Source organism: Phaenicophaeus curvirostris, chromosome 1 (assembly GCF_032191515.1).
Source record: "Phaenicophaeus curvirostris isolate KB17595 chromosome 1, BPBGC_Pcur_1.0, whole genome shotgun sequence".
Lineage (NCBI taxonomy): Eukaryota > Metazoa > Chordata > Aves > Cuculiformes > Cuculidae > Phaenicophaeus > Phaenicophaeus curvirostris.
The window spans coordinates 46,426,401-46,454,263 of record NC_091392.1 but is presented as its reverse complement, the minus strand read 5'-3'; the positions used below and the strand labels follow the sequence as shown (position 1 = coordinate 46,454,263).

The following is a 27,863-nucleotide window of genomic DNA, read 5'->3' as shown; positions in this document are numbered from 1 at the left end:
TTGAGATTCTTTTCATAGGCCAAACAGCAAAGAAAAACAGAGGTCTGTATGTATGAAGTAAACTACATGCCCAATTGCTTAAGAATATTTTTGTGTATCAAGACCTCTGAATTACATAATACTTTGTTATTGGTATCTCTTAGCATACTACTGAACAGTCAATAAGTGCATGTTTATGAATTCTATGTTTAACAGAAAACTGAGGTGTATATTATTACATGTGGCTCATTCTTTCACCGTATGTTTACATATGAATGCTTGTTCAGCTTTCTTAAGGGCTATATGTTCATGGGTGTATACAAATACATTCAAATACACATAAGCACAGGAGTGTCAGTTGCATATTTATTATGGACTCTTACCAGTGGACTACCTGTGACCCTACTATGGTCAATAGTAAAGCCCTGGTTTCTGTGCAAGCAAAGCCAAGCCTTTTAATGAAATAATTAAAGTTAAAATCAACTGGGCCTGCTAAAAGACAAAAGCATCATAGCCCCATACTTTTAGAAGAAGTAAAAATACGTTTGATCATCAGGAAAGCTCCATGATAGTTTAGTTGCATTTTACCTTCAGAAGAAGAATGATTGAATCTACTTCAATTACTCAGTAGAAGAAGATATATCAAAGCACTGACAACATTTTTCTCAAATATTAGTGAGGTACATTTCTCTCCTGTCCCATAATGTTGTCTTATTCTTTACACATCTGGCTACCAATTGCTCAAAGAGGTATTTTGATAACATCATTAGTCTATGCCCTACCCAAACACTGTTAACGTCAATGGAAAGATTCAAATCTGGTTCAAAGGCTTTTGATCTGGACTCATAGGCTTTTTTAGAACATTTAATGCGGTGCCTCACTTACTTGAGAGGCTTTTTTATTTGCTTGCCTGTTTATATTAAAGTGTATCAAAGAGACATGAAAGCATTAGGAAGATTTGTGCTCCTTGTTTCTAGCCATTTGCTGCCAGGTCATTTCAGCATGTGTGGCACCACAGGCAGCAACACAGCAACTGATGCAAAATAGAAGAAACAATATGAGCAGGTTTGAGAACCAGAGGCAGGACTGATGTTACTGTGCGTGTTTGAAATTTACTATTTGGAGTTTTTAAAGTGATGTTTAAAATCAGAGCAACAAAGAGACATGGAACACAAAAAATATAGGATATTCTTACAGCTTAATTCTGAAGCAAAAATAAATACCTTTAAGTCAGTCACAAGAAAAACTGAGAACTAACAGAAATCTCAATGACATTTCTACATGTAGGCAAGTAACTTCACATAGTGAGATCAGTTTCTGACTGTCCCTGGGATAACCTGCTGTCTCCAGCTTCTTTTTCATGTCTCAGCTGATAAAACTGCAAACCCTCCTTTCTTAAACAGTTTTTGGACTCCCATCTAGCCTAGTGGGATCCCAATCTAGTTTGGGATCTCTAGGTTCTCTGCAACACAAACAGTAGCCATAAGAATCACAAAACCAAATGTGTCTTACCAGTATTATAGTATTCTGAAGATAATTGGCCAGCAGGAACTCTCAGAACAAACCTGTATTTTTTTAGAAAATGACAATAGAATCAAATAGTAATCACCTGAAATGTGAAATTCCTTTTTGCTTGTGCTAGTTATGTGAAATAAATGCTAAAGTCCTGGACTTCAGAAGAAGCACCTGTAATCTGTACACAAGACCATTGAACACAGAAATTACATACAACAAATGCAACCATTGCTTTTCTGTATTGCCCTCTGTTGTCCCATTAATCACATTTAAAACATTTTCTCTTCCCAAAAGAATAAAACATTAACAAACCACTACAATTTTAGAGCTGAGACACATAATCAACTAGATACTGTTATTGCAGGAAAGACTAAGTAACAAAGTTACGCCTTCTTTTCCAGTGACACACAAAGAAAGAAGCCAGCTTTTTAAAGAAAAAAAAAATCAAACACTGTCATTGTTTTTCATTACCTTAACATTTTTCCCAGGGGGGAATTCCTGCTGTTGCACCAATTTTGTAGACAAAATTACTTCACATTTTATTCTTCAATAAAAGACATGATTCAAAAATCTCTTTTTTTTCTGGTCAAAAATCCACTAATATCCACTAAATAATTCAGGTGAGAAAATTGCTTTAACATTACACAACAGCAAGAACTAGCAGTTTCAGGAGTTATTACTTACTGTTCTTTTCTGGAAGACTGCGGATGGCAGGATGGAAGACAGTTCTGCACTCAGTTCAGTATCCTAACAATTCTCACATAGCAACATTTTATTTTTTTGTTGTTGTTGTAGTTTTTTTTTTTTTTTGGTTTAGCAGAAGCCTGTAGTGATAACACAATGAATCAAAGCTTGTGCTTGTTGGCTTACTGCCCTGTTGGATAAGGATTACTCATTAACAATTCCTTCTTTGCAAAACTCTCCAAACACCAGCTGTATTAAAACATTGTTAATTCCAACTTGTCCATCAGCACAGAGACTTGAGATGCCCGATCATATCCTGGCTGGGCGCAGAGGGAAGTTTCCTTGGGGTGATAGTACCTTGTTGCTGATTATAACACTTTTCTCACACATTTACATTTTTATGACACTCTCAGCCTCCTTGTCTTTCCCACTCAAGGAGTCCAGATATCATCCCAAGACATAAACTTGACCTCTAAGTATTTCTGTTACTCTTTACACTTTTTAGGGGAACTGAGCATTGAACTGAGTACTGAAGAAGCAGGATAGACCATCAATTATAGCATGTCAGGGATTTGGGGACATTAAAGTTCATTTTCTGGATCTGCCACACTCTTAAATAACTATCATTTTGACTTGGGCTCATCCCATAAGGCTCTGGGCATGAAACTGAAGGCCTTAACTTTAAGCATAGTAGACTCATGCACCTTTTGCGCACCATGGGAAGAAATTGGTGCCAGTAGATTGTGAATCACATCCTGTGTGGGCTGCACTGCATCTAAAAATGCTGATCTCTTGCCACTGACGGAAAGGGGACCTTGAACCACTACATCCCCACTTACTCAGTAAAGTGATTTCAAGTAAAGTTTAATGAATCCAGGGTGTTCTGTTTCAAAATCCTACCTACACAGCAAAGGTGATAATTTCCTGCTTTGCATTACTAAACATATCCGGTGGGGTTGACCTGAACTGGCAGTGGTATTGAGGCAAATTTCAGCCAGAGGAGACAGCTGGCAGTATTCCTCATGGTAAGCCAATACTTGTCTGCCACATGGTATATGCTCTCTGTCCTCTACATATTTACACTGTCTGATCAAGAGTGAATACACAGAAACACAAGCTGTACCTCCTACTGTAGAAAAAAAAAAAGAGGCATTGGGCAGCAATCACAGTCCTCTGTAGGAGAAAGGTGACAGCTGCTGGCCCTGATATTACCAAGAGTAAAATTCTTTTACTTCCTGCCAGTGTAAAAGAAAAAAATATTTTTAAAAAGTATATTCATCCACAAGCTTACATCAAGGAAACTGAAACTCTGACCTTTTTTTAAAAATGTTATTAACAAAGGATCTTTCCGAGATACTCTGTTTCTTGCAAATTCACCTGGTAGCCAGCCGATCACACACTGTATGACCTGTTTCTGAAGAGATTAATGGGAAAATGATGCTATAGGGACTGGACACTAACATGCTCAAGGGAGTATTGTTTTGGGGGAATTTATGCCTACAGTTTATTCCATCAGGCACTGGCCATATGTTAAGTATATTTAAAACTAAGGTTCTCTCAGTCCTCATTTCTGACAGTCTGAAAGCCATCACTTCTGTAAACAGTGATATTTCTGTTTTACAATTTAATGTTTAGCAAAATTGATTAAGCACTTTCAAATACAGAATTCTTCCGAAACAACTCTACCCTCAGGAGACAGGTGGCCTCCACAATTCCAAATATGCTGGTGTCCCATCTGGCACATTCCAGTAAGTGCCCATTTCAGCAGTGCCTTGGAAACACACACCAGCCCTCCCCCGCTGCCTTTAGTCACCTTAAGGCCAGTGATGAGATTTTTTCCTTACCAGGTGAAGAAGTGGAGGCTGAGCCAAAAAGACCAAAAGACATCATATCATGTCTGATAGAGCTTTCCATCTCTTGGCCAGTTCTCAAGACCTTAAATCTCATTTTCAGCTTTCAGCCTCCTGCAGCATTGGTCCTAGATAGTTGATGCTATTTAGAAGTCCCTAGAGATCAACCTTCAATAAAGGTTCTTCCTCAAAATACATTTTCTATGTGGATGCTGTTTGTCAGATAGCAAAGAGCTCACCACAAAGGAAATTGAATTTAATACCTCTATTCAGTAATTAATTTGTTGCATTGAAATATTTTACTTTCCTTACAATAATAAAAAAGCAAATGGCAAAGTGGTGCTTTGTCCACTAATCAATACTTCCAAGACATATTGGTAAAAGCAAAGAAAGAATTCACATGATCAAAAGAGGAGATGTTGCCTGTAGCAACAGCATGTGGAATTACTAGTTTAAGCCAGGTGTTCATATTTTGTTGTGGCTGATGTGCAAATGAAAATTGAACAGAAAAGAATTAGAGCAAATCAAATATATCTTCTGCAGTGTTATGAGAGACTACCTATACAGCATTAAAGGAGAGAAGAGGAAGGAAAGATATCCAAATCCAGTTACATATAATATCTTTTTTATGGTAGCACTGTATTCTATATTTTTTAAGACTTCAGCAAATTAATTGACATCCAAAAATCTCCCCAGACAATAATAAGATTACTTCTGTAACTGACAAACAGCACACATACTAAAATACATACATGCCATTATGAGCACAAACATGTTCAGCTACAAAACCAGGGGTATGTATTACACTCAGGGCTGGAAGTCTATCTACTTAGACAATACCACTTCATAAACTACATACCCCATGAAAGAATTAGAGGTTTTGTCATAACTCCTTTTCACCTCCTCCTTCTACTCTGCTTTTTATCCACTGAAATAATTGCCATCCCACACTTTCACTGACATAGTAGCTCCATGACCTCAGCCTTGGCAAGGCAAGACAAATCCTGGCAATGAAGTAGTTTGTCGTTAAAAGCATGGATGGAAAAATCTAGCATAGAAGAAGAGAAGGGGTAAGGAAGAAAAGGTAGGTTGGGCATTCATCTTCAGCATTTTCTTTTCTTCATACCTCTATGAATGCATAACCACACATTTAAGAAAAAAAGAAAACAATATACCCACAAATTAGCAGTACCTTCTCCTTTTTGCAGGAAAACCTTGTTAACAGGAATACAACTTTCTGCCTACTCACAGTCAGTTGCTTGGAACTCTAGTAGGATTGTACAGATAACAACCAGTCATACCTAGTGAAAGACTTTGGATCTGTGTTTGCTTGATAGGCCAAGGGATGTGTGTCTTGACTGAGAACTATACATTCCCAAGAACAGCTCCCAACGTGAATGCTACTGCAGGCACCTGAGAGCTCAATTGAACCAAACCATGCCTCAGCACAAGCCGTTGGCTACAACTCAGAAAGTAGTCCTGACTTGATTATAAACAGTTGACACTAAACAGAGTCACCTGCAGCTTTTCTTTCATCCCTGCAGCACCTTTTATCTATTATTGCTACACAGAGGACACATATCATCTACACCACTTTGGGTCATGGTCTGTCTCCTCAAACCAGTAATTTCTTATTCTTAGGCATTCTCAGAAATACCACTATTCACCAGTCTAATGATTAAAGGAAGCTTTTGATTTCTTGAAGGATGACCAAAATTATCACCAGCTTATAATAAATTTTATTATATGAAGATAATTAAGCAATCTTAATAGATAAGGCTGCTTCTGTATAGGCTAAAAAAATAGGAAAGGAACAGGGTGCAAACATTCAGTGAGTTAACTCTAGTAGCTGTTTGTCTTTGCTTTTCTCCTGCATTTCAAATGCACAGGAATAACTGCTTTTAAGATTAGTTTAGCTTAGTCAATAAGCCTTTCATTAATCAGAGCCACTTTGTTCTAACCTGCTCTCTGATCATTCAGTTTCCAAACAGGGCAAAACTCATCCAACAAACCTATGTTGTGCCCTGATGAAATCCAATACTCTGTCTTTATCACTTACATATTTAAAGTGGAATGTCATGGAAGGCAAAATTATCATGGAAGAATCTGTCCTAAGAGGGGTAATTCCTCACTGATGGCAGGCAGTTAATAGTTAGCCAACATGCTCTAGCAAGAGCATAAACGTTATTGACCAGATACCAGCTTACAGCTGCCTGGGCGCAAGAGAATAGCTGAGTATATTTGGAATCAGCTATGGTGTCAGATACTGAATTTCTGTATGGGGAACTTGGTGTACCTCCCTCTAGTTGACTTCAACTGAAATTCATTATGTATTTTTCTATTAAGAATTTCTGGTTATTCCATGTTACATTGCCTCGCATTATTTTAAATTTTAATTTGTGCACTGTTACAACATGTGGGCGTTTTTTTCTCCCCTCTTCTACTAAAGGTTACAAGCCTAAAATTTCCTACAGGAATCACAGCTTTAAGTTAAACATGTTAGTACAGTATTAGTTGCTAAGTTCTTTTAGTGGCCTTGCAGTAAATACATATTTTATTCTTTGTAATTTTTTCTTCCTGACATTTTGATGTTGTACAGTATGATAGTGATGAGTTCAATAACAGTTAGCTTTCATTTTGTAAATATTTGGAGAGATAAAAATGTTATGAAATGTTGATCTATTCCAACAAATGCATACAGCGCCCTTTCATTAATAAGTAGTTATTTTAAACTAAATGTCAAGGATGATGAGTGAAGTATTACTAATAAATAAATATTGGGATATTTTTAGATGGGATTTTGAATTGCTAAAATAGTCACACTAAGTAAATGAATTCTGCAGATTTTTCAACCCTGACTTGTTTCTCATACTGTGTCTAGCATCAAGGAAAACTAAAGCCATTTAAAAGAACTAGTTCAATAGCTAACAAGAATCCACAGAGAGGAACTGTAGTGGAGACATCATATGAATGGGCACTATAAGCCATTGGGTATGCAGGAGGAGTCTCTGCTAATGCTATTTGACAAGCCAGAGTCACTGTGAGGTTTCTAAACTCTCAGTTCTATGCTTCAGTGTTCTGGAGGAGGGTCTACTGCGCTCTGAAGCGGCACAGGCAGATGACTGCTCTCATTGCTTATTTAGAGGGAGGGCATTAGACCCTAGGCAAGAACCCAGAGCAAAGCCTGGGGGTATTGCTCTACCCTGCCCTAAGATATCCATGACCACTCAAGGAAGATAAGCACCCCACATGCTCCGCAGTTGAAAAAAGCTCATTACACCTGCCTATAAATGCAGGAGGAGGGGAAACATGAGATGTGGCTACAAGAAACCATGCAGGACCCAGTCTAGAAAAAGCTACCTTCTTCCTTCTGTAAGGAAGATATTTGTACACCAGAAAGGAGCAGGAGCAGGGCTGCTCTATGGGAAAGATAAGGAATAATCGAAGATAGCCCTACTCACAGGGTATAGTCCCACAGTATCTAAGTGGGGCCAGGGTGCTGACAGCAACAGGACCAGAGGGAGCAATGTGGTGAATCAGGGTCAGAAACCATCAAAGGATCAACCAAGGGCAGCAGAAAGAGATAGTGCTAGATTCAGGACTGGAGGCACACTACATGCAGCATCAGCCTGAGGTCCACCCAGGAGGCAGAGCAGAATAAGGACTGGAGACAATGCAGGCTACAGCTTAGTTCTGCAGCCCACCAGAGAAAAATCCACCAGTGAACCAGGACATGAGGAGGCAGCACAACACATACCTCCAGCTCACCACAGACCACAACTAGAGCCCCAGGGCCGAACTCAAATAGCATCCTGAGCCCATTAGCAAGATGTGTGGGAGGCTCCATGTGAGGCTGATCAGTGCTGTTCAAGCTTATTAGTGTCCTGAGGACTCTTATGTAGAGCAGCCCTTAAAGCTTTTGTTGGTTTTTCCTTGTTACCTACCAGAATTTGGACAAATGGTGACCACAGTTATGGTTACGTGTGGCAGGCAAGAGGAGCAACAGCACAGCTAGAGCCCATAATGTCCAACTTGCACTAGAAAGACCAAGCAATTAAAAAGTCAGTGTCATAAGTTCAGCTGAAGAGTACTTATGACTCCACCCAGCTTAGAAAAAATGACAGGGACTGGAAATTAGATAACATTAGATATTGCCAATCTTATAAAAGTGAGGAATTTTATCATGTTCTCTTTCAATTGCTTCCTCCTTAATTCCAACAAAGTCAGCCATGATTGTGTTGGTGGAGTCCTTCCCAACTCACTGTGGAAGATGTTGGTGAGATGACTGGTGGAAATGGTGCAGAGTTCCTAGGCAAATTACAAAGAATTCTGAAATGGCTACAGCTCTCCTACTGCAATGGTCTCCTTAGCCATGGAGGTGCAAAAAATGGACGAGGTACTTACTGTCATAATTAGTAGTAGCAAGCAAATGAGAAGGCAGCGCCTCTGTAGTGAGGGTAAGAAACATAGGGGAAAAATGGAGGAGAGTCAGGGAGACCATTAATAACTAGGCATAGGATCAGCCCTGCACAGGGCCCAGGTCAGTCAGATCATCCTCTTGGTTTCCACCTGGAGAAGAGTTGGTACTGACAAGAGAAAGGGATCTGAAGGCCAAGAAAAGTGTATTGGTTGAAGAGAAAGTTAAGGGGATGTTAAACAATAGATCTTGGTAGAATGAAAGGATTTAGTTTATTTTCCTTTCTTTCCTAATCTTCGGTTTACATCATTGCATTCTGAAAACAAATTCTTTCCCTTTTTGGAAGACAGAAATTAAATGTGGTATAAAGTTTATTAAATGTAAACAACACAAATCAGGAAATGGAGAGGTTACTTATCTCATGATATTAACTTGGGCTTACTCTGAAGAAAAGCTTCATTTATTGAGATCTAATCTGAATACCCTTTTTGTCCCAAATTGGGTCATATCCCAAAAGCTGAATCATTTGCATTGGCAGATCCCTCATTTATCTCAAATCTCAGTTGACAGATACATTTCATGTTCCCATCTCATCTCACGATAGAAAATGTATAACAAAAGCAAGTTATTTAGAGAATAGTGATAGAGTACATTACATGCATGGGAAATCTGTCTAGTTCTGATTCTTGTCTTTGGTGACTTGTCCTGCCAAACCTTCACAAGGAAGGGAGTCTTACAAATCTTACAAATTCATTAATTTTAGGCTGCAACTGTTCCTCTAAATAGTTGTGTAGAATGAGACAAGTTATGTGAAAAAGGGCAAAAATCAGTTCAAAGCACGGCAGTTCACCTACTCAGCAGCATAAGCCGTTGTGCCTCCTTCTGCACTGGCTCCTCACACATGTGGAGTCAACTTAGAGGTTTCTAATGTTCCCTTCAAGGTTTCCTCATAACTACATCAAGCTAGTGAGGGACTGTGGCTATAACTCTCTGTATTTACAGCCTCGAAATACCTTACCCCAAAACTAATATTTCCCATCAGCAAATGAGTTGCCCACCCAGAGGATGTGTCATGTACATACAGGAGACAGCCCTTTCTCAGCTGCTAACCCATGGTGGAATAAGTCCTCAAGAGCCTGTGGGATCAGTCCCTATGTTTCACCTGCCCATTTTATCCATATTTATATTTCCTGGGCATAGAAACTAATTATCACAATGGCAAATGGTGAAAGGAGGGTGTTACTGTTACAGAACTACTGGCTAGGAGGTTCTTCGGAGCAATGGCTGTGCCAAGCAGACAGCCCTGGTATTAACTCTTTTGTCTGGCCGGAACTAGCAGAGAAATGGGTTCAAGCAGGAATAAAGAGCTTTTCTACCAACCTTTTTGGTGTACAAAAATACTTAATGAAGACATCCCCAGCCCACACAAACCAGTCACCATCTAACATGGAGAAAGAAGTTCCAGTTTCTGTTCTCTTAAATTTAAGTGAAAAAATAAAACAAGACATGACCAGTATTGATAACCAGAAAGGCTGCTCTTCTGGTTGTCGTGAGGACTACAGCTCACTCTTAACCGCAGTAAACTTACACTTGTTTTTTTTTTTTATCTGAAGCATACGTGTGTGCCGATGTGTAAGTGTTGCTATTTCTTCTCAAAGGAAACAAAAACTTCACATATGATTAACAAAGAAATTAATGTCACTAACAACTTAGGGGCAAAAATCATGCCCCATACTTTCATGCCCCCCAGTAGTATTTCCCCGTGTTATCTGATGATGATAAACAAAAGAATAGAAGCTGATGGGGGCATCAAAAGCAGCAAATATTGGAATAATATGATTTTTAGATACAACTGATGCCATTCTAATGTTATTAAGCTAATGATTTTCAACATGTAATGCATACTATCAGAAAGTCATCCTCACATAAACAAAAGGGATTCCTTCCTGTATGCATGGAAATTACTCAGATACTAGCAGATGATTCTGTATTTCAGATTGTGCCTCATTAATGTGCAGCCAATAAACACACATCCTGCCAAATAAAATTTTGATAGAGGAAAAAAATATTCATGGGACAATATCAGTTTTTAAAAACAGAAAATATTTTTCTCCTGGATATATGATATTAACCTGAAAATGTACATAAACCTTGGAGCTGCATTTTTTTGATCCACATCCAGTTCATTCAGAGGAAGGGTATACCTAACTCTTACTGCTTTCAATTTAGTCCAAAAAAGATACCTGAAAATTAGAAAATGTGAAGGAATTACTGTTTTCCCAATGATGGAACTGCTATTCAAGTAGGTGATGAACTGTAATCTTGAACTATGCAAGACCTTGATGTCACTGCCATAGGACAAAGACCTCTATATTCAAAAGTATGTGCTCTTTAGAAACATAAATTCTTAAATGTTTCAGGAAAATTTGACAAAGCATAAGCCAGTTCTGTTGTAAAGTTCATGTAAAAATGGATTTTACCAAACATGTGCCTCTCCGCTAACATTAAAGATTATACAAAGATATATTGCCTGAGAAAAAGGATAATTAATAATTATTAGATACTGTAAATAAGCAGTAGAACAAAAAAATCTCAGTACTTGAACTTACTTATAACTCCAAGGACTATTTTTTTACTTCATACTTACTAAATCTCTTCTAAAACTAACATAGTTGATTCTCATTTTATCAGTTTAATCATTGACTTGTTGTTTAACCTGTCTTGTTACTTAGATCTTTAAAAGTCAACAGATAATACTATGAAATAAATAAAACCTTTGTCACTCATTCCTACATCAAGTTTTACGTAACTCTGCTACATATGAGTTGCAACAGAAACCTTTGAACAGCATGCCAGTAAAATGGACTGTATTGCAAAGAAGCTGATAAAGCCTTGTTTGGAATATTGTCAATTTATTCCAGGAATTTAACTCTAATTAACCAGATACTTTAGGCTTCTTGAATGTAATGAATCTCTGTTCTGTAAATATACGGCTCCTCTTTTCTTCAAGTGAACAAGCTTGACCTATAGCGACTCGGATACAGCCCTGCTCATTTTTGAGATCTCCGGTAAAAGTGGGCAGAGGCATGATGATTTCTGTAATAGGAATGTCAGCCAACAGGTACTAAAATGAAATGAGACCTTGACTGATGTCACACCTGACCTTGTATTATTTCAAGGCAATAATTGAGGTGTGAAAAAGCACTGTTTACCTGTACTTGCCCTTGATCTCTCTACCTAATAACACAATTTAACAGTATTTGAGCAATCTACTTTCTAGTCCATAAATTAATTAAAAACTTTGGGTACCTCCATTTTTTGCCTTTAGACAGCAGATTCTTACACACTTCCTGCTAAAAAGTTAGCTCTCCCTAATGATGATGGCTAGGAGTGGGGGTTCTAGGGACAGGGAGGTAGGGAAAGGAATAAAAGAAATTAGAAGCCTATATGCAATAGCATATGATCTCATTGAAATCACAGAATCATGGTGGGATAGCTCATATTACTTGAGTGCTGCCCTGGATGGATATGGGCTCTTTAGGAAGGACAGATTAGGTCAGTAAGGAGGTGGAATTAGCCTGTACACAAAAGCAGCGAGCATGCATGGAGTTCTGCCTTAAGATCATAGAATTATAGAATCATAGAATCATAGAATGAGCAGGTTGGAAGAGACCCACCGGATCATCGAGTCCAACCATTCCTATCAGACACTAAACCATGGCCCTTAGCACCTCGTCCACCCGTGCCTTAAACACCTCCAGGGAAGGTGACTCAACCACCTCCCTGGGCAGCCTGTTCCAGTGCCCAAAGATCGAGTCTGAGCCAGCTGAGAGTTTTAACAGGTCAGGATTAGAGGCAAATCAATGAGGTCAGTGTTGTGGGGGTTGTCTCCTACAGATTGTATTAAGAGGAAAAAAAAAAGATTTCTTCAGACAAATGTGAGAAGTTGGACTGGGGGCACCTCCCATCACAGCCCCTGTTGCCCAGTGGAGGTGGCCAGTCCAGCTCCAAGATGTACATAGGCCCTGAAAGAAAAGCATGATTTTTTACCAGTGCTTTGGAGCCAGTACTTTGAATCTGTTCTGTGAATATGGCTCTGGAGAGAAGAGTGGTCCAGAAGAGCTGGTTAGAACCTCCTCCAAGCTAAAGAACAGTCCATACTGAGAAGCAGGAACTTAAGTAAAGACATCAGGAGGCCCACATGGAGGAACAAAGAGCTCTAACTAAAATCAAATACAGACAAGGAGGATAAAAGTGGTGGAAATAGTGTCACATGACACAGGAGGAATGTAGAGCTTGCAAAGCATGCAGACATGATGTAAACAGAGAGAAAGCCCACCTGACTTTGTGTCTGGTGAAAAACGTGAAGGGCAACAAGAAAGACTTCTATAGGTGTATCAGCAGGAAAAGGAAAACTAGGGAAAATTTAGGCTTGCTGCTGAATGGGGCAGGGGACCAGGTGACAAAGGACATAGAGAAAGCCAAGGCAATCAGTGTCTTTGCCTCAGTCTTCACTGATAAGGCCAGCCTCCAGGAATCCCAGGTCCCTGAGATCAGTGTGAAAGTCCAGAGCAAGAAAGGATTACCCACCATGGAAGAGAATCAACTTAGAGAACACCTAAACAGATTGGACATGCACAGGTCTATGGGTTCTGATGGGATGTACCAAGAGCACTGAGGAAGCTACTGATGTCACTATGAGGCCATTTTCAATTGTCTTTGAGGAGTCATAACGATCAGGAGGGGTTCCTTATGACTGGGGGAAAAAGTAAACATCACTTCCATATTTAAGGAGGCCTTCTACAATAAGTCAACTGGCTCAGTGAACAAGGGGAGAGCTGGACTTTAGCAAGACTTTCAGCAACTTCATTGACAAAATGATAAAGTACATACCAGGTACATATGCAGTGAGCTGGATTTAAACTGGGATCAGCATCATGAAGCCCAGCTAGAGGCAACAATCTGTTGTATATTCCCGGGCTCAATAGTGGGACCAATATACATACATCAATAATCTGTACGATGGAACAGAGGGCAACCACAAGAACTTTGCAGATGATACAAAACTAGGAGGAGTGGTTATTACATCAGCTCATTGTGCTGCTATTCAGAAGGGCCTTGACAGGCTGGAGGAATAGCCAGACATGAAACTCGACCTTCAACAAAGGAAAAATCAAGTCCTGTGTCTGGGAAGAAATAACCCCATGCATTAGGAGACACTGGTGTGCTGGAAAGCAGCTTAGCAGAGATGGTCCTGGGCATCCTGGTGGACAACAAGTTGAACATGATCCAGAAATCTGCCTTCATGGCAAAAAAATGCCAACAGCCTTAGGATTAGGAAGAGCATTTCCATGAGGTCAAGAGAGGTGATCCCTCCCCTTGCTCAGTCTTGGTGAGACTGGCAGGGTCCAGTTCTGGGTTGTCCAGTGCAAGTAGGACATAGACTTACTGGAATGAGTTCAGCGAAGAGCCATAAAGATATTTAAGGGGTTAAAGTCTGTGAGAGCCGGGACTGTTCAGCTTGGAGAAGGCTCAAGGGGCATCTCATCAATGTGTATGAATACCTGATGGGGAGAAGTACAGAAAAAGGAGCTAATCACTTCTAAGTGATATCCAGTGACAGGACAAGAGACAGTAGGCGTTATTTGAAATACAGGAAACAGCATTAAAACATACAAAAAAAAATTTCCACTGTGAAAGCAATCAAACACTGGAGTAGGTTGCTCAAATTGATTGTGGAGTCTCCACATCTGAAGATACTCAAAACTCAGCTGAACACCGTCCTGGTAAACTGGCTGTAGCTGACCTTTGAGCAGTGGATGGTTGGACTAGAGAAGGACTTGAGGGTGCTCATTAATGAGAAACTAACTATGAGCCAGCAATGAGTGGTCATAGCCCAGAAGGCCAGCCTTATCATGGGCTGCATCAAAAGAAGTGTGGCCAACAGGCTGAGGGAGATGATTCTACCCCTCTACTCTGCTCTTGCGGGATCACACTCCAAGTATTGTGTCCAGTTCTGGAATCCCCAACATAAGAAGGATGTGGAGCTGTTGGAATGGGTCCAAAGGAGGGCTACAGTGATGATCAGAGAGCTGGAGCACCTCTGCTATGAGGACAGGCTAAGGGAGTTGGGGTTGTTCAGCCTGGAGAAGGGAAGGCTCCTAGGAGACCTTATAGCGACCTTCCAGTACCTGAAGGGGGCCTACAAGAATGCTAGGGAGGGACTTTTTACAAGGGTATGTAGTGATAGAACTAGGGGGAATGGCTATAAATTGGAGAGGGGAAGATATAGACTAGATATTAGGAAGAAATTCTTCATGATGAGGGTGGTGAAACACTGGAGCAGGTTGCCTAGGGAAGTTGTGGATGCCCTGTCCCTTTAAGCGTTCAAGGCCAGGTTGGATAGGACCTTGAACAATGTGATCTATTGGGAGGTGTTCCTGACCATGGCAGGGGTGTTGGAAATAGATGATCTTTCAGGTCCCTTCCAATGCAAACCATTCTATGATTCTATGATCTCCAGAGGTCCCTCCCAATACCCTTGGTGATACCTTAAGAAGTGATGTGTTGTAGAATAACCAAATTTAACCGTGCACTTTTCACTACAGCACTACCGACAGAAATCCAGCTCCTTGAAGAAAATGTAAGGTTACTAAGTAAATTAAAGTGTTAAGCCCACTCACACTTCAGGGAAAACATCAGGCGAGGAAACTCACACTCTGCAGAAGATTGGCAGATTTTAATTGCCCATCCTTAGCTATTTTATAGTTTCTTTGGGGAAGCACTAATGAAAATATTAATGAAGGAAACACTATGCTCCCTCAAAGGATTGGGACCAACCATTCCCGATGAGGAAATCTGCACTTGTGTTGGGTTGGATGGTTTGCTGACCTTCAGCTGCTGCAGTAGTTTGATGGCTCAAGGAAACATCTGTGATTTTTTTCAAACTAGCATGTGCTTGTATCCTCTAAAACCAGTCCAAACCACTGACACAAACCAGAGAACAACCTGTTAGCAAACCTCCTATGTGTCTTTTGAAAAGGCAAATTCTTTAATTAAACTTTAGGTAAGTTTTTCCCAATAATTGGCAAGAGTCAGTGCCATATCTTCTCTGAAAGACATAAAATTCCCCAAGAACTTCTGCTAGATAATCCATCTGCCTAAGTCATAATGGGAGAGAACCAGAAGGTTAGTGGGCTTTGGGTCTGCCCAAACCTCTGCCTTGTGCATGCTGGAGTTTGTGGGGACTCTACAGTGTTAAGGAGGAGAAGAGCCACCAGAGTTGGCTGAAGTAATTTAAACTCCTGCATAGCAGGAATGAAAATATGTCCTCCCACTCCACATGTGGGAGGGTGTAGGTGCCAAGAGGTGCATTGATCTAAGGTACAGCTCAAGAGCGTAAAAGGAGGCATGGACTGGGATCACTGTTGAAAATGGACTCTGGGCTCTGGATACAGCTCCTTGTCATACGTAAATATAATGGCAGAGAGTGCCAGTCAGCAAGGGGCATTTTAAGCTGCTCAGACCTTTTCCTGAAATTGGAATAGAGGTCATTGCTTGACAATAGTAAAAATGTGGATGAGGGATGCAGAAAACTGCTTAGAAGTACCAGCCTCTTCTCATGCTCTGACAATTCCTGTAACTGATGCAGCCAAAAAGGGTAGGGGACTGACTGCAGTTACCCTCCCAGTTTGTCAGCAACATTGGCCTCCAGCTCTGTCCAAGCAGGACATTTCCATTTATGCCCTGGCACAGCAGAGGGTGTAGAGCAGGCCAGCATGGCCTTGACCTTCAGCCAGCCAGGACAGCACCTCAGCTACTTGCCACAGCTCACCTGCTCCAGCTGCTGCTGCAACTCAGCACAAAGTGTTCCCCTTCCTAGCAAAAAGAAGGCAATAGGTAATTTGCTAAAAAGCAGACCCTTGCTGTTATTGACTCTGTATTGCCCTGGTATCTCATGTACCATTCCATGAGTTAGCAATGGTCAGGAGAAGCCACACCTGAAAAGAAGAGAATACAAAGTAAAGATAAGAGCCTAGTGCAACTCTAGGTCTTTTCTATATAGTGCCCAAAGCTTTTTAACAGGTAAACCTGCAGCCAGTGCAGAGCAATGGGAAATGGAAAATAAACAGTGCAGGACAGAGGATATTGTGTTCTCTTGCTGAGGAAAAACCTACCTGCTGGTGTTGCTCCCGCTTGCCTCTGCCTTCCCTGTGCAGCAGTGTTATTCCACAGGAGTAACATTACACCCATTCAGTCTAATTATCTTTCACTTGTTTTTGTCCTTAGTGTCATTCAGGCCTAAATTCAAGTTGCACATTAGTACTATGATTTCCCTTTGTCTATGGATCAGCAAGGACCCATAAGCCACTTCCATTCCCCTGCAGATTTCTAACAGCACAAACTACAGAACTGGTCACAGTCAGGAAATAGGCTGGGACTCTTAGGAAATGCAGATTTTTTTCTTTCTATTACACACATGAGAGGGGGCAGAGGACAAGCAGATGGGATGAAAGTCCCCTCCCTAAAACAACAGAAAGTCCCATTCTCTCTATCTTAATCATGGCATCAGCAAGTTTCGCTGACTAATTCTCTTGCTGTTCATTACAGCCTCGGTGACAGAGAGAAGACACCTGGTATGGTGCTTCTGGTGATGACTGCCAACTCCTGGCAGCAGAGCTATCTTTATTGGGTGCCTTAAATATTTCCTGGTTTACAAAAGTTGTTTTCCCAAGGCTGGTGGTCCAAAGTTTCATGAGACACCTCTGAACAACCACAACTCTGAGCCAATGGAGATTTAATTTTCATGAGTTCCAGTGTTTTCTAACACGTGTTTAACAAAAGAGCCACCACCTGCTCAAAGGAGCTCTGAATTCATTGTGCAGGTAGAACTAAGTCTAAAACAAGGAGCAAAGTGGGTGCTAGAAGTTTGTATGGCAGGAGTCTGAGCACTGACTTTATTGAGCCAGTAAATATGTTTATACATAAACAAATGTAGTCTGTTGGTTGCTCCAGATATCCAATACACTAATTAAATGAGGGGAAAGAACAAGTTAAATGAGTCAATCTTCATCATGATCAAGACTTAAAATACCCAAATGGTATGCTCTTCGGGAAAAATGAGTTGGTTCTTATGATGTTATTTTAAAGATGGCCCAGTACAAAGAAGTACAATCATATTACATTTCTTACATAAATTTCATCTTTTACTTAAGTAATTTTGCATGGAGAAGAGCTGTAAAAATCATAAGCAGTATAAACACCAAAACCAAAAAAGACTGAGATAAAAAAGGGACAATTTTTCCTGTAACAGCTAAACATTGTTATCAAATGGAAGTTAAGAAATAACTGATATCATTATGCAATTAAAAGCATTTTTACAAAGAAGTCTGCCAGACTATCTTCTGCATATACATACAGAGCTTCAGTAGTGTTAATAGTGTTATTTCACTTGTAGTGTTATCTAATCCAACATAAGCATTTGGATGTCCCAAGAATGAGGAGGTTTTAATCCCTCCATTTATTTTTTTCCTGATTTCCTGAGAGCTGAGCTTTGAAATGAGACCTAAGTGAACTCCCTGAATCTTGGGATGATGCAGAATATCAGGCTTGGACTCATCCTGGAGGTTTTTAACTCAAAAACCCAGAGAACTCCAAGTTTTCTTTCTTTCCAGAATCTGGAAGCTGATTTCTTATCCCTGTCAGCCCTCTGTCTACATTGGTGCTTAGTGGCAATTTGCTTTCTCTTTTTCTCTTTTCCCTTTTCGGTTCTTTTAATGACAAGAAATACTTATTCCTCTCTTTTAAAATATGAATAAATAAATAGCACTTTCAAATAAAGGTCTTTAATGGAAAATGGGAAAAAAGTAAAAAAATCTGCTTTTTACAAGTATTTACTTAAAATAATAACTAAACTTGAGGAACTCTGTAACTATCTAACATCAAGGAGCAACTGGAAACACTCTTGTGAAGCTATGATACATTTTACATGACCTTGAATTAATTTTTTGCCTTGCTACTTTCAAATTAATTATGTTACATGCATGAGACTCCTCCTGGCACTTTGTTAACATCTGGATACCCTTGTTATGTTTTTAACCAAAGTCTGTATTTTCTTTTGGACTGATTATTTCCCTGGTTAAGTTTCTGCTCAGCTGAATTTTTATTGTTTCTGTCACTGATTTTTCCTTTCTTATTACAAGGAACATTTTGTTTAGTGCTTACATAAATATAAGAGAAGTAGTAGTTACCATTAAGCTTCTGCTAGTAGTGCCTTGAATACGTCAGGTGTCAAGGAAATAAAATTTGCAGCTTTCTTTGCTAGGAAAGGTCAGTGGTTAACAACATATACCTAGGACTTAGCAGTCCTACTTTTTCTCTCCTCAGACTTAAATTAATATTCTGTGGTCTATCTATTCCACCACTTCATATTATGGAGAGCTGACTCTTCCTCTAGGTTGCTTATAATCTCTTTTCCAATATAAACCAAATTTTGCTTCCCTCTGCAATCAGAAATCAAATCAAACTGTCTGATATTTGAAAATATGCAGAAGTTATTTTGTACATGGGACAGAAAAATATGTGAATAATGCAATAAATTAAGCTGAATCAAGGTAATATTTCTCTTGAGAAATTATAATTTGAATTATTCGCATCCACTAGCATTAAAGCTGTAACTTTTTTGGGGTCAGGTTGGGATGTGCTGGCTATTTCTGACTATTTAAATGTTCCAAATTCTAACATATTTTAAGAAGACAATTTTAGAAGCAACAAACTTGGTGACTGTGCTTTCTTAGATCCCACAACAAAAGGTTGTCGGAGCATGTTGCAGATGGAGACATCCAGCAAAATTGGAATTACAAAGCCTGTTTGGTCCCAATAAGTTTCCTTTATTCTTGGTCATGCAGTGTTGTGGAAGCCACTGTAAGTAATAAAGATTTCCGAGAAAGAAAACTAACTTCCAACAAGTGCTGGTGTTTACACTTCATGCAGTGCACCTCAACAATTTAAACACATGAGAAGGCAAGAGAGAAATGCAGCCCAAACACCTGCCTGGAAAAGCACTTTGATCTGTACGTAAAGTCAGAGAAGATATTCTGCTTCTGGAAGCAGGTAAATTTAGAAAAGAAAGAAAGTGCCTATTTAAATACAAAAGCTTGTCTGAATGTTTTTAAACTATTTCTTTCAGGGCATTAAATAATGCTCAGATCCCCATTGAAGTCAAGCTTCTATTGAAGTAAATCAATGCAGTCTTGTTAAGGATACAAAATGATCCCACTAAACTGAGCTCCTCAATGTACCGTGTGTCACTTCTGAGAGTTGTGGTGCATTTCTGTAACTGTAACTGTAACAGCTACATTCACCAGAGAGACAACCGAGCTCTCATGTGCTAGCTGGCCATTCCCCAGACTTTCAGAATATTTGTATTTGTTTGTCATAACAACAACATTCACCCCCTTTGTGTTCCTCTTAGCAAAACAGGAAAATTACTCTTTATCATTACCGGAAAAAAAAATGCTTCTTCTCAGAAATCATTACCATTTCTAAAACAGTCTGTTGTCTGGTCTTCTCTTTACTAAGGCCAGTTGATTCTCTTACTCTTTCTTTATTGCCATATTATACAGATTTTTATATTCAATCCTTTCATAACACTATTTTCCCTATTAGGAGTTCCTGTAGTAACTATATGTATGTTGCATGGTTGGAGAGGGAGAAGAAGCTATTTGGTTTGCACATATGCAAAGAAGTGCCCCTCTTTTTTTTCATAAGGTGTGGTGGATGTTGCAAAATAGTTTAACAGCGGTTGGTCCAGCTTTTCTGATAGACTGTTGAGAATATTTGACTCAAGCTCTTGCCATTTAAAACCTTAGATGTTGACTATACCCTGCAGGAAAGACGTTTTTTATGCCTGTTCTATAAATCAGTAGTGAAATAAGTAACTCTAGACTAAATGAATCTTTAGAACTTTGCAAAAAATGGTGATTTCTGTCCCAACAGAATAAAGCTATAAGACTTTTTTGAGTGGCTTATTAATAAACTGCAATGTGTCAAGGTAGGATTGAGCTGTACCATAACAATACCTATACTATTAAATTATCTGCTGATATCAATTAAATAATCCTCACTGGAGTCAAATTAGGCATGCATCCATTCACCTTACTTTACTTCCATCTGTATATAGTTGTAGATTGGGTTTCATTGAGTAGAAAAGGAATCAGACGTGAGAAGAGAATCAGCTAACTTCCGGGTCTCTTTGTTTAATTACATTTGTAGGGAAGATAAATCATCCATGGATTCAAATAAATGTAAAAGTGTAATTCCACTCATGGTATTCAATTGCACTTGAAAATAGCAAAATGCATATTAGAAATGTTCAAATCTTGTGTGCATCAGAGTGGCTATATATGGCACATGAGAACAATACTACTGAAACATCACAAAGCACATCATAGGCTAGGCAGGATAGCTTTCACTTGAATTTAATGAAGCAGTAATTATCATTAAAGACGAATTAAATCACAGCTTTCTGAAAGTCTCCGTTCGGAAAAGAATGTTAATGCCACAGTAAGTCTCTGAGTTGCAGCTAACTGCAAAGAGATGATACAGCATGCTCCACTGCTTGATTCTAAAAATGGTAGAAAAAGGCCAAAACCACTTTACGCTGTCAAACATATACCGATGGCAAAAGCAAATTACTTTCAGACATACATACTCTGTTATCTCTCAAATGGTACAACATTTCATTTCTAGCAACAGCAAGACTGAGCATTGAGAAGGTACAGATCCAGAACTAAAGATGTTTCTTGTGTAAGTAGGTTCATTCACCTAGGTGAGTACTGTTGAGGTTGAGGCCAGGAACTCTATCAGTATAATACTAGAAAAATATATTTAAATTACTTCACAATAATGAATTGAGTGAGAAACCTAATCCAATGGGACTAAGATTTCCTTTCATAAGGATTAATAATATTGCATCACTAACGATGATTTTGTATTCAAAATTATTTCATGCCAGCACAAAATATTTGGAGGGGGAGAAATCTTACAAGTATCCATTTTATTGCCTTATCCAGACTCTGTGGGCTATGCATATAAAGCAGACTCTCATTTCCTGTTGTTGAGTGACCACTAATAGTTAATTACAGTCTACTGCAATAAGACCACTTTTCTTTCTGAATGAGTTTGCAGTTTGACGTGGGTCAAGCAGCTCAAGTGACAACCTACAGGAATCCTAAAAAGGCAAAGCAGGGCAACTCAGGGCAGATTTTGTTGCCACTGAAGCCCCAGTAATTACATTTATCACTGTGGATCCATCATCTTATATGACCGTGTCTCCTTTCTCTCTTCAAGCAAGAAGATGAAGGCACTCCTTGCTCTTACAGTCATAGGCTTGTACCAGGCAGGAGACCTGCCAGGAATGATCATCTCCTAACGGATGTAGGAGCTCCTCCCAAGGCAAAGATTTAGCATCACTTGTCCCAGTCCCATTGTTGTTAGCGCTCTTCCATGCTATTAGCAGGGAACTAGCACACCTTTTATCTAGCCATATGGCCAGATGTTACATGGTTGAATAAGGAAATAAATATGGATACCAGATGATTTGGGGCATCTAGGCAGAAGGGGGTACAGGAATAGCTGATATACAAACCTTACAATTTCAAGTATTATGACAAATCTTGAAAATTTCCATTTTCATAATAGTAAGAAGTCTTTTCTTCCATGTCTTGAGTTACTTGCTTTTGCTTTCTCCACTCCCTCCTGTGAACTTCACTGTTTTGACTGGTAGCACCGTACATTTTCTTTGGACTTACAAAAGTTTCATTGTTCATCTCTGTTTCTTCAGCTAGTTCATCATGATCAATTATACCACATTTTTCTTCATTGAGATTTTCAGGGTCAGCCCATTCCTGCTTCTCCCCAGAAGCAAAAATAGCATAGAATACCACTCCACTGTAATGCACCAGGGCTGCAATCAGAAAGACGTTTTGCCATTCTTCCCGGGTCTGAAAGAATGATGCAGGTCTCATTAAGTTTGCAGTAAAAAGAGATATTACCCTATGAATTAAATAATGAATTAGCACATATTGAACAAAGACCGTGATTTGATTCCTGATGTTAGAGACAGAAGAATTTATGAGTCATTGTGAAGATTTTTTCTTCATAACAATGGCTAACACAATAAAACACAGGATTATGTTTCTCTCAATGAAGTTTCTTTCTTGCATGTGAAATAATTGAGAGCTGGAAATCCAGGGATTTCTTTAACAACTAAGTTTATCTTATTGTGGATCAGTGATTGCTTAAGGATCCTACCAGGGATGCATTGCAGAGGAGTTTCCTAAGTCCTATAGTCAGTGCTCAGTAGCATGGAGGTATTACAGAGACCTAGCCTCAGGTGGAATACAACAATATCTCCCTACACAGCTGATTAGTTTATAATATCAAAGAATCTGCCCCCCATGATATTGTAAAAGTGAATATCTAAACCAAGCAATAATAGAAAAAGCTGCAAAGATCACTGATGAAATGGAGTTCCCAGGAAACTTCAAAATGCCTTCTTTTCATAGTATCATAGAATAGTTTGGTTGGAAAAGGCCTTTGAGATCATTGAGTCCAACCATATCTGTCCACTACTAAACCAGATCCCTAAGCACTTCATCTACCCATCTTTTAAATACCTCCAAGGATGGTGACTCAACCACTTCCCCGGGAAGCCTATTACAGTGCCTCATAAACCTTTTGGTGAAGAAATTTTTCCTGATGTCTAATCTGAACCTCTCTTGGTGCAACTTGCATTTCTTCTCATCCTATCACTTGTGACTCAGGAGAAGAGACCAACACCCACCTCACTACAACCTCCTTTCAGGTAGTTGTACACAGTGATAAGGTCTCCCCTCAGCTTCCTTTTCTCCAGGCTAAACAACCCTGTTTCCTCAACTGCCTCTCATAAGACTTGTTCTCCAGCCCCTTCACCAGTAACGTTGCCCTTCTCTGGACTCGCTCCAGCACCTCAATGTCCTTCTTGTACTGAGAGGCCCAAAACTGATCACAGTATTCAAAGTGCGGCCTCACCAGTGCTGAGTACAGGGGCACAATCACTTCCCTGGTCCTGCTGGCCACACTGTTTCTGAGACAGGCCAAGATGACATTGGCCTTCTTGGCCATCCGGGCACATTACTGACTCCTATTCAGCCAGCTGTTAATCAACACCCCCTGGCCTGTCTCTGCCAGACACCTTTATAGTCACTTTTCCCCAAGCCTTTATTGCTGCATGAGGTTGTTGTGTCCCAATGCAGGACCTGGCACTTGGCCTTGTTGAACCTCATACCATTGGTCACAGCCCATTGATCCAGCCTAATTGCATTACCTAATCCTTTTGCTAGAAAACATTGAGAAATGTTACCTTATGTTTTGTCATTGCACCAACGATGAGCGGGCACACCATGCCCGACAGTGTCCCCACACCATTGGAAATCCCCATCAAAATACTGGCATAACGTGGGGCTATGTCCAAGTGATTCACGTTGAATCCTGTAACAAATGAGAGAAAACAGTCAGCTGTAGAGTTTTGTGCTAGCAGGCAAGCCTGAAAATTGTAGGAAACCCTATTACCATATGCATCAGAAAGAAAAGTAGTATTTTCTTGGTGAAACAGATGGAAGATATGTTGCAACTCTATTCTTTTTCAAAACCTCTTTTTGCACCACCTATGGAGGTCATTTTGTGTAGGAAATATAGTTTGTTTTGGCCTTGTTAAAAGTGTCTGTGATTCCTATCTTCTCATATTGAAACAATTCACTCAGCAAATATTTTTAATTAAGGAATGAAAGCCTCATGTTTTTCAAATGTCTGATATATTTTTATTTAAATAGCAGTGATTTTTAATACACATTTTCTTGCACTTTAAGTAGCATCTTAACAACGTGATTAAAAAAAACCAGAATATAAACCAGTAGGAAAAATAATTACCCTTAGTGAAGCTTATCATATGAGTATCTATTTTACTAAGAAATAAAAAAAGATAGTAAAAGTCACCTCAGATAATTATCTTGTTTTAGGCAATGAAAATTACCTAATAAATAATTACCCTTAGTGAAGCTTATCATATGACTATCTATTTTACTAAGAAATAAAAAAAATGATAGTAAAAGTCACCTCAGATAATTATCTTGTTTTAGGTAATGAAAATTAGTCATATGAGCTATGGATAATCACAAGAAAAGATGATGAATTCCAAGTCCATGGGAATAAACACAGTAGAAAGTTGAGTGCTGGGAAAATCCTGCAATAAAAAATTGATTGATAGAAATGGCCTGCTAAGAAAGCAGATCATAACAGAGTAGCAAAATTACTTCCCATGTGCATAATCCTGAAACTGAAGACCAGGAGTTACTTTGCCAGTCAATTTTGCTCAATAGATCCATCTTCTTGTCAGTCTGCTAGCTGATGGCCTTCCATCTTCGTAGTAAAAGGGGTTTTTTTTAGATGATGGTACTGGTGGATCTACACAAGTGAGTCTGAGACTGGTGAGACCCATGAAACTGTTAGAAAAAAGCAGTTCTGGAGAAGGGCTGGTTACATGACACAACGAATTGAGGACTGACCTAGAAAGCAGAAACTGTCAGGTAGGGCTGCAAGTGGGGTTGTGACTGACAGCTTCTGAGTAACTATTCATTCCAGAGTAGTTATCTCTCTCCCCTTTCAGGCATACTGTTTATGGAAGAAGAAATTGTGGCTGACACCGTGAAAGCATATTAGAAAATAACAGCACAAAGCTGGTATATACTGGAATCAATAAAGCAAAGGTTTTTCAAAGTTTCAAGTCCTATGGGCAACACATTCCATAGATACTGAAGTAAATTATTTTGGATATAGGAAGAAACAGGGAGTACCTCATAAGCAATCACACTAAGAGCAAACAGAATAATAGAAATTGTGACAATAACAACAGTGAGGGTAATAACACCACATTTAACACAAAGATAAAACCAATAGTATTATTTCTTACCCGAAATTGCAAAGCCACTGAAGCCTACTGCTAACACCAGAAAGGAAATAGCCACACCTTTTGTATGCGAATAACCAACCACCAAAAGCAAGGTTGCTTCCATCCCAAAGCCTTCAAATAAAACATACAGGAATAAATTACATTTAAGCTACTGTTGGTCATGGAGATACTATTAAGGTCTAGCCAGAATAGCAGCTTAAAATGAGCCAAAATTATTTCATCTCTTACAGTCATTCTTGAGCATATTTAGTAGCTTTATGGATTAGCAGAAATATTTGAATATTTATTGTTTGAGAATATACTCTTTTCTCCTCATTGCTGTGTAAATGACCCAAGCAATTTGAAAACTTAACTCACTGAGCAGTACAGGAAAATAAGGAGAAAATGACTCTGCAAAGTTCTGAAAAATTCACAAACACGCAAACATGTTGGGGAAAGGCAAAAAATACTTCTTGCTTTCAATTTCTCTTGGTTGCATTGATGTGAGATATTCTTGGCAAGTGGAACAAAAGAACATTTTCCAGAGGAATGTGCCACTGGGACAACAAGGCATCCCTGAGTATCACAGAGAACTTCCAGTCTCTGCCATTACTGCAAATTAACATTTTCTAGTGTGTAACATTATAGACCTTCAGTTTATTTTTTTTTTAATGACACTGTAAATATGCCCTGAAAAGACAATGAATCTGAGAACCCTTTTTGAAGATGAACAGCCAAGCTTCATGGCTTCTCTGACTGCAGGCATCTATTTCATGCTGCCTGTATCATGCATAAATAATGTAAACCAGGAACTGGCAGAGGAGAGCAACTCCATGGGATATCTGGCTTGAAAGTTTTGCCTAATTTATCATCTTCCTTACATGTAGATGTCATTGACTCTTCAGTTCAGTGACTGAACTGGAAACAAATTATTTTGTGCTGAGTAAAAATTACTCTGTCCATCCCCCGCCTTCCTTTTACCCAGCCCTTCTGGCCTAAAGTTGCCAATGGGTTCTGCTAGAAATAGCACATGGGAACATGGCCAGTTATTGCAAGGCTGTATCAGGTGGGAAAGGTTCTCTCTGGCACCAAAGTATCTCATTACATTTGCCTATGAAATTGCAGGATGAGGCCTGTTTCATCACAGTAGTCTTCCGCGTCAATTCTTATTAACCTTCTCATTCTTAACCAGGCTTCTTGCCTCCTCCCTATTTAAAAGTGTGCTCATACGAGTAAGGATTTCACAGAATCACAGAATCACAGAATAACCAGGTTGGAAGAGACCCACCGGATCACCGAGTCCAACCGTTCCTACCAAACACTAAACCATATCCCTCAGCACCTCGTCCACCCGTGCCTTAAACACCTCCAGGGTTATACCATGAGGCCATCTAACATTAACTCTCCATTAAATGTTTCAGACAAACCAGCTGCAAATGCAATCTAGAGTAATTAGTCTCTTGTTACAATGTAAAATGGACTGAACTATGATGTCTGCATCAGCTCCAGCATACAATTGAGGTATCGTATTTTCAGAATCCAATAGTACCTCCACAATTCATGACCTTCCTTACAGTGGTAGTGGTTAAAATCTTCCTGCTCCGTAAGAAGTCAGCTAGCTGCCCTCCAATGGGTACAATGATTGTCATGACCATGTGAGGAACTGCTGACAAAAGGCCAACCTGCAATTAAACAAATGAGTACTTACTGCTTGTGTCCTCCCTTGAGATCTATGGGGAAGAGAACAGAAATCATACCTTTTCTTCGTCTCTCTTCCCCTGTCATCCCCATCCCCCTCGTTGGACACATTTTTTATCCTGGATTGTTGTGGGGGAAGATTGCAGACCTTTCCTCCAACAGAACCTGCAATCCAGACCTGGGTGACCTTAGGATGGAGACTCCACAATCTGTGGCAACCGGGGCAAGTGCTTGGTCACCTTTAGAATAAAAAAGTGTTTCCTGATGTTCAGATGGGACGTGCCCATTGCCTCTAGTCCTGTTATGAGGCACTACTGAGAAGAGTGTGGCTCTGTCTTCTTCTCCCTTCAGGTATTTGTATAGATTGATGAGATCTTCTCTTCTCCAGCTTTCAGCATTTCCTCATAGGAACTGGAAAAGTCCTGGTTCCTTAATAATCTTTGAGGACCTTCATTGGATTTTTCTCTGGTAAGTCCAAGTCTCTTTTCAACTAAGGAGCCCAGAACTGGATACAGTACTCCAGATATGGCCTCATCAGTGTTGTGCAAAGGGCAAAGATCACCTTCCTTTACCTTCTGGCAATATTTTCCCTAATGCAACATGGGATACCGTTTGCCTTCTTTACTGCAGGGGCACATTGCTGGCTCATGCTCAACCTGCTGTCTACCAGGACTCCCAGAACTCTGTGCAAAGCTGCTTTCCAGCTAAGTGGCCCTTCAGCAAGTACTGGTGT

General features: G+C 39.6%; 2 protein-coding genes across 4 annotated transcripts in view; both read right to left on the bottom strand.

The window, feature by feature from the left end:
- The window catches only part of NR1H4 (nuclear receptor subfamily 1 group H member 4), a 47,627-nt gene extending 36,539 nt beyond the window's left edge, over nt 1–11,088 (bottom strand). For 2 of the 3 annotated variants that reach the window (XM_069857032.1, XM_069857045.1), the window contains exon 1: nt 2,179–2,282. The gene's annotated coding sequence lies outside the window, so the exon portion shown is untranslated. Of the gene's footprint in view, nt 1–2,178; nt 2,283–11,054 lie in introns of those variants that run through there. The other variant, XM_069857037.1, reaches the window with a different exon arrangement.
- A 9,512-nt stretch (nt 11,089–20,600) lies between these two features.
- SLC17A8 (solute carrier family 17 member 8) overlaps nt 20,601–27,863 on the bottom strand; it is a 30,969-nt gene continuing 23,706 nt past the window's right edge. The window contains exons 9-12 of the mRNA XM_069849804.1: nt 26,982–27,114; nt 25,454–25,564; nt 23,849–23,976; nt 20,601–22,448 (exon numbers count right to left, since the gene is read on the bottom strand). Of these exons, the coding sequence (XP_069705905.1) occupies nt 22,110–22,448; nt 23,849–23,976; nt 25,454–25,564; nt 26,982–27,114 (711 nt within the window). The 3' untranslated portion in view covers nt 20,601–22,109. The remainder of the gene's footprint in view (nt 22,449–23,848; nt 23,977–25,453; nt 25,565–26,981; nt 27,115–27,863) is intronic.